The 7,383-nt window shown below is 50.4% G+C and overlaps 1 protein-coding gene across 1 annotated transcript; it reads left to right on the top strand.

Moving 5' to 3' along the window:
- Positions 1 to 1,791: 1,791 nt before the first annotated feature.
- On the top strand, positions 1,792 to 2,718 carry Or6f1 (olfactory receptor family 6 subfamily F member 1). Its single transcript, XM_027921836.2, has one exon. It carries the CDS (start codon positions 1,792 to 1,794, stop codon positions 2,716 to 2,718), a length of 927 nt encoding a protein of 308 aa, XP_027777637.2.
- Positions 2,719 to 7,383: the final 4,665 nt, after the last annotated feature.

The raw sequence follows: 7,383 nt of genomic DNA, 5'->3' as shown, positions 1-7,383 counted from the left end.
GTATTTCTTCTTGTCTGAGTCACCTTGATATATAGACCAATTTTCCCTTCATTAGGATAATTAATAATCTGGTTTTTTGGTTTTTTTTTTTTAACTACAATGGGGATGAAAGAAATCTTTTCCCCTCCACTTATCTTAGACTCACTGGCTGGAGCCCTGCCAGTTCGAGAAAACACAAATTTATAAAAGAAAAGCATCCTTCAGTCTATTAAAAAGATCCACACACATGGGAGCACTTAGGTGAGTAGGTCAGCGGAGGGGTCTAAACGTGGACTCAGGCAGCGTCTTTACAAAGAGTGAGTGTTCAGAGCAGAGGCAGGCAGAGGGAAAGCCCAGCTTCTGGGGGTGGTGACTGTGGGAACTGCTGGAAGCCCAGGGTCATTTCTGCATGGCTCGTCATCGGGGCTCCTCTGGGTCCCTGGGCTGACAGTCATCGCCTTGGGGACCGGTCACCCTGTCCCCCGTGGAGCCAACAGCCAGGGAGATTTCCTTATAGCTCCTATTTATTTCCAGCTGCCTTCAGCTCAAAAATAATCCTATCACCAGAGGAGCATATCTGGGGGTGACGTGCTCTGTACCCTCCCTTCAGCCAGCCAAGCAAACCTGGGCAAAACACATCACTCTCTGAGCTTCAGGGTATTTGCCTTCGACTTTAATTGGTCTATAATAACTGTACAAGTCCAGGTACAATGGGATGGTTTTATAAAGGAGAAGGCTGCTAGGCCATTCCTCAGGTGTGGTCCAGCCAGTGTCCACTAACAGAAGCTGTGTAAGTGCAGACCCACAGACACCCCACCCCCCACCCCCAGAAGATGAACTATACTTGCCCTGGACTCCACCCTCAGGTGCCCGTTAAGGCCTGAGAAGTACTTCTTGGAGGAGTTCAGAGGCCCCTTCTGCTGGACGTTAGGTAGACCCATGGTGTGGATGCATCAACCCGCCCAGCCTGGGTTCTTCAAGTGCTTGTTGACACAGGACATGTGCAAGGAATTCTAGTTTCCTGGAGGAAGTGTGGCACGGGGTGGTGAGGAGGGTGGTACTGGGGACGGAAAGCTCCTGCTCTCCAGAGAGCTTGTGGAGTGAAGCCACCCCGATCCTGTGGTCTCTGCTCAGGAGTCTGCCCCCAAATGCAGGCTCTGGTCACCTGCATGCCTGACAGGAACAGCTTACCAACGCATGTAAAGTGGTGTCCAGGGTGCACCAGAGAATGAGAATGACACTCAGAATGACATCCTGTTCTTAACCGGCTCCCTGCTCCCGCTTCCCCGTGAGGGTCAGGATGTCCTGGTTGTGTTAAGTGCTTTGTTCAATATGGACTTTTGCTTCTTTTTTGTGAGAAGAATGCATTGCTTTAATAAATTTAAATATGAAAAAATCCAGATCAGAATTCTTATACTTGACCTCTGAATGTTCTTTATGGGGACGGAGCTTATAACTTAGAAAATTAGTTGAGAAGCGAAGCCTACCACGCGTGATTAAGGTCAGCACTTATGTCTGGGGGCTGCCTTCTGAACCCGTGCCTTCATTCCAGGGTCACAGAGTGCTGGTGGTCCCAGCTAGCACGGAGGAGGCCCAGATGGGTGTGATTCGTGGATGTGGAGTTTCCTGGGCTGTTGGCCGACTGGAGAGATGCTTTCCTCTGTGCTTTACTATCATGTTCACCACGCCTGGCTCCAGTGTGAAGCCAGCGGTCAGCAGACACCAGCTTTCATGAGTGCTTCTCTGTGAGTCCTTCCAAGGGGTGGTCAAGGCTGTGTGGCCCTCTGCCTCCTGGTCTGCAGGTCCTCTGCCATGGATGCTGGCAATGAGACGGAGGGCAGGGGCTTTCTGCTGCTGGGCTTCCCGGGGCCCCAGGCCCTGCAGCTCTCGCTCTTCCTGCTCTTCCTGGTGATGTACATCCTCACAGTGAGCGGCAATGTGGCCATCTTGCTGCTAGTGAGCACCTCCCGCCAGCTGCACACCCCCATGTACTTCTTCCTGAGCAACCTGTCCTTCCTGGAGGTCTGGTACACCACGGCCGCAGTGCCCAAAGCCCTGGCCATCCTGCTGGGGAGGAGCCAGAGCATCTCCTTCATCAGCTGCCTCCTGCAGATGTACCTGGTCTTCTCGCTGGGCTGCACAGAGTACTTCCTCCTGGCCGCCATGGCCTACGACCGCTACCTCGCCATCTGCTACCCCCTGCACTACGGGGCCATCATGAGCGGCCTGCTCTCTGTGCAACTGGCTCTGGGCTCCTGGGTCTGTGGCTTCCTGTCCATTGCAGTGCCCACGGCCCTCATCAGCGGCCTGTCCTTCTGTGGCCCCCGAGCCATCAACCACTTCTTCTGTGACATTGCGCCCTGGATCGCCCTGGCCTGCACCAGCACGCAGGCGGTGGAGCTGGTGGCCTTTGTGATTGCTGCCGTGGTCATTCTGAGCTCCTGCCTCATCACCCTGGTCTCCTACATCTACATCATCCGCACCATCCTCAGCATCCCCTCGGCCAGTGGCCGCAGCAAGGCCTTCTCCACCTGCTCCTCACACCTCACCGTGGTGCTCATCTGGTACGGCTCCACCATCTTCCTCCACGTGCGCACCTCCATCAAGGACGCCTTGGACCTGACCAAAGCCGTGCACGTCCTCAACACCGTGGTGACCCCAGTTCTCAACCCCTTCATCTACACCCTCCGCAACCAGGAGGTCAGGGAGACTCTGCGGAAGAAGTGGAAGAGAAAATAGCTCTGCAGCACAACTGCGTCCTGTCACAGCCCCCGCCACCTGCCCGGGGCAACAAGTGGGAATGCGGAGGCTTGAAGGCAAGCAGCCGTTGATTCGTGGAGAGAGAGAGGAAAAGAGGGGACACAGAGACAGAAACCCTGAAGACCCAAACCAAAGCACACAAAGCGGGCATGCTGGCCATACATCCATACACAATGGGAACAGCAGCTTTTAAGACTTTAAAACAGAACTTAAACCTCATACATTAAATTAGCTCTCCCCCTGGCTTTTCTTTATAAATTTGGGGGCAAGTATACAGAGGGAAGGGGGCCTTGCCAAAGCTCAGGGCCCATCAAAGCAGGCCAGGTGACCCCTGCCACTCAGGAGGCAGGTGTTGGGAGGCAGGGCGTCCCTCCCAGGCTGCTTCCCCCTTTTCCATGCCCAGCACCGCCATTGCGGGCAGAGCTACGAGGCTCTGCTCTCTGCCTGCTCTGGATTTCTGCCAAATGCCACTGATGGCAGATGACCCCCTCACAGTGACGAACTCTGAGTGAAGGGCTGACATGGCCGACCATCTGGTGTGGGTCATGGAGGCTTGGCTGTGAGTCATAGTCCCACTGTCACATATGGTCTGGCTGTTGTCACTGTGAAGCCGGGCTGTTGTTATGGTGTGGAAGTGAGGTGTCTCCCCAAGCTCTTGCTAATGCAGGGGCAGCAGAGGGGAAATGGCTGGATGGTGGGAGCTTAACCTAAGCAGCCCATCCTAGATGGAAAGGACCAACTAGGTGGTAGCTGCTGGCAGGTGGGCGAGGCTGGAGGAGGGGTCACCCAGGCCTGGAGGGTGTATCTTCCTGGGCCCCTTCTCTCCCCTCTCTGCTTCCTTTCTGCTGGGATGAGCTGCCTCACCCGGGGCCCAGAGCAGTGGAGTCAGCCATCGACTGCTGGGACCTCTGAAACCGTGAACCCAAATAAACTTCCCTGCTCTAGGTTGTTCTTGTCTGGTGTTTTGGTCACAGCAATGGAATGCGACTAACACAGCTGCCAGGCTCAGCCTTGGCGGCAGGCATGCGGGGCTCACAGAGGTCTGAAGTCCCCAGAGGTTGGGGGAGCATGGACTGGGTTCCAGGAGACCTGCAGGTGACTGCCTGCCTGTAAGCCAAGCCCCTGAGTGTAAACATGTCACCCTTAGAGGACTGAGTACTTCCAGTCCAGCGTCATGTGGAGGCCTGGAGTCTGAGCTTATGCCACCTGCACAGAAGACAAGTTCAAGACCCAAATCACCATTAAAGCAGGATTAGGTCCCCGACACCCCACGATTACACAGACACAAGCAATAACTGATCCACAGGATTTCACAATATGGGGCTTGTGGCCGCCCTCTTCTGCCTGGACGGCAGGGGGGCAACAGTGGGGAGGCTGCAGATGACAAAGCCGAGCCCAGAAAAACACGGACACCACAGAGGTCAGAGGCACAAAAATACGTAAAGGAATTGAAATTTTTTTCAAAAATGACAAACATATAGTTTACTTATAAATCAAGATATTTAACAGTTAAACTAAGTAAGAAATGATCAGCAAAAGGTAAATTCATAGAAAACTGAGACGACATTTTACGTTTGTTGACTGGGAAAAGAATCTTTTGGTGATGCCACGTATCAGCCTCACAGAGGGGAACCTGGTAACACCTAGTCAAGATCACAGTGCCGTCCCCACCATCTGGAGGTCAGCCTAAGCAAATACCCCAGGAGATTTCTATGGATAAAATGTTATTGACAATATTAAAAATCAGAAAGCATTCAAATAAACCTCGGTACAAAATGGATAAATGAATTCTGAACCATGCAGAAAATACAATATCCCCAAATAGTGTGCAAGTACAACAAGTGCCGAGTGTCTTCTCTGTGGCTGGCATGCACTTAGGACATGTGAGTGAATAAGATGGAGAAAAATGTACCCTTACACTCTGCTGGGAGAAGACAGAACGTAACTAAAGAATGAGAGATTATGAATGTGTTCAAAGAAGATAAGTGCCCTGGAACAGATGCATCGGTAGGACACAATTTGTGTGTGTGTGTGTGTGTGTGTGTGTGTGTGTGTGAGAGAGAGAGAGAGAGAGAGAGAGGGAGAGAGATTGAACCCAGGAGTACTTAACCACCAAACCACATCCCCAGCCCTTTTCATTTTTTATTTTGATACAGGGTCTTGCTAAATTGCTTAAGCCCTCACTAAACTGCTGAGGCTGGCTTCGAATTTGTGATCCTCCTGCCTCAGCCTCCCCAGCTTCTGAGATTATAGGTGTGTACCACCATGCCTAGCCCAGGAAGTGTTTTGAAGTCAGTCATTTGAATTAATTAAAAAAAATTAGGAGACAAAACAAAAAATCCAAACAAACAAACAAAAAACACTATGATATTTACGAGTGCATTTGAATATAGAAAACATGCAAATATGACTGAATGCAAACCGGATTCATGGAACTCTGGCTGTGCTGAGGGAGGGAAAGAGGAAGATTGGATTTGCAGAACATAAAATGTTTCATCTGCAACTTGCTTCTAATGAAAAAAATCTGAAGCAAATCATTTGAGTCAAAATGAGGAATTTATTCTGAACACAGTGGAGAAATAAAGGAGGAAGGGACGTGAGCAGCGTGAGGGGGCAGTGTTAGGGTCTTCAGAAGTGGAGGTGGCGAGCTGGGGACACACAGGAGGGTCTGTCCCACCCCTGAGAGCAGTAGGGGTCGATGGGAGGCGCCGCGAGCACCCTGGCTGGCCAGGTGGTGAGAGCTCCACTCTACAGAGTGCCCTTCCCTACAGCTTAGCTTCATGGCTTTGAACAGGGAGATCTTGGGCATCTTCCAGGTGAACTGCACACGACTCCACCCAGGAGGGACCCGCCAGGCACCTTCTGCTCCACCCCCTCTACCTTAGGTGGCCCATTAATTTTTTGAAACACTTATCTCTTTTCCAGATGTAGGATCCGTCTCCTTATTATCCTGCTTTGTCTTAGGAGTGTGCCCTGCTTGGCCTCCGTGCCTGACTTTCCCACTTAGTGGTATTTCCTGCCAGCACCACCGGGGCACCCACCTCCTGGCCTCCTTCACATCTGCACAGCGTTTCCCTGGTGCACATACCACGACTTTATTCAGTCTCTTCTGCTGGATACTGTGGTAGTTCCCACCACCTACCATTGCAGTGGTGCTGTGATGGATCAGTTTGCCCAGCTGTGGGTTTCTGCATCCTCAGGTTAGAAATGCACACCAGGTGGAGGCACTAGGAGCTTAGTTGCCATGTGCCATGTTTCCCAGTGGGCTGTGGGCTGGGGGTCTGAGGGGCCCTGCTGCCCAGGCTCACCACAGTGCGGCAGGATTGCAGCATCCACAGCTTTGCAAGGAGGAAGGCACAGGAGGTCCTTTCAGTCTTCCTCTGTGTTACTAGTGTGGAGCTCACCGTGAGAGATGCACCCCAGAAGTGTGGGTATTTCTCTCCATGTGAGCTGCTGAGGGGTTTTGCCTCTTTTCCTAGGCTTTTTGCTATTTCTTTAGTCATTTTTTACTATTTTTATAATTATGGACATTAACTCCTTATGATATTCATTAAAAATTTTTTTTCAGTTAATTTGGACCTTTTGAATGTATTCATTGTATTTTCCCCCACACATTTGAAACACATTCTCCTTGGTCAAATTTACCAATTCAGTAGAATAGAAACTGTTGGGAGTCACCCCGGCTCCAAAGACTAACTTCCCCATCCCCCAAGAAGAGCCGTCCAATGGTGAGCCCTGCTGGCTCACGTGATCCTGCCATCCAATGGTGAGCCCTGCTGGCTCACATGATCGTTACCCACCAATTAGAACACACCCGAAGCCAGCTGCCATAAAACCATTAAATTGTTAAGCTGTTTCAACTGTCAAACCACCCCCGGCTCTATAAATATGCAGAGCTGCCTCAATAAATGGCATTTTTTCTCCCAGGGCAAGCCTTGATTGTTCTTTCAGAAACAGTGAGGAAGTTCACCTGGGATGTGGCCCTCCACTCATGACTCGCTACAGATTTGGAGAGTCTATTAGAAGGCCAGTCCCTCCTCCTGGGTGATAGACAACATTTCCCACTTTTCCATCTAGAGTAGTTATTGGTAGCATTTCAACTGTTACATTGTAATCTCAGAATCATTTTTTCCATTGGCTGGCACAAGGAAAGGATGTTGTGTTATTTTTGCCAAATGGCTGTAGAATTATTTTAACCCCATATACTTAAAAGACTGCATTTTCCTCAGTGAATTTATCATCTGTTAGATCCCTTCATTTCTTCTTTTCTTTTTTTTCCAGATAGGTAGATACCATCACAATTGTACTAAATGGCATGACAGTCCATTGGTTTCCAGAGAAAAATAATGAGAACAGGAAAAAATCTTTATTAACTTTTACAATAAGTTGCGGGGGTGAGGGGGCTCTCCCACTGAGCAGCACCCAGCCAGAACTCATTCAATGGCTTTATTTATCACTTTGGTTATTTCCACACTAATCAGATATGACTTTGCTTCAGGAAAGGCTCTGATTTCCTAGAAGCTGTGTGAGGCACAAGTCCTTCACATGACCACTGTCCCCATCAAAAGACAGAGGAGTCAAGGCTGACTTTAGGGCCAGGCACACCAACAACATGAAGATCATGAAGCTTCCAGTGAGATGTTG

Source organism: Marmota flaviventris, chromosome 5 (genome assembly GCF_047511675.1).
Source record: "Marmota flaviventris isolate mMarFla1 chromosome 5, mMarFla1.hap1, whole genome shotgun sequence".
Lineage (NCBI taxonomy): Eukaryota > Metazoa > Chordata > Mammalia > Rodentia > Sciuridae > Marmota > Marmota flaviventris.
Note: the sequence above shows the minus strand (reverse complement) of the source record. Positions and strands in the feature narration are given on the sequence as shown.

Excerpts from the sequence above, each read along its gene's own strand:
- Or6f1 (XM_027921836.2), top strand. The coding sequence starts at position 1,792 with ATGGATGCTGGCAATGAGACGGAGGGCAGGGGCTTTCTGCTGCTGGGC.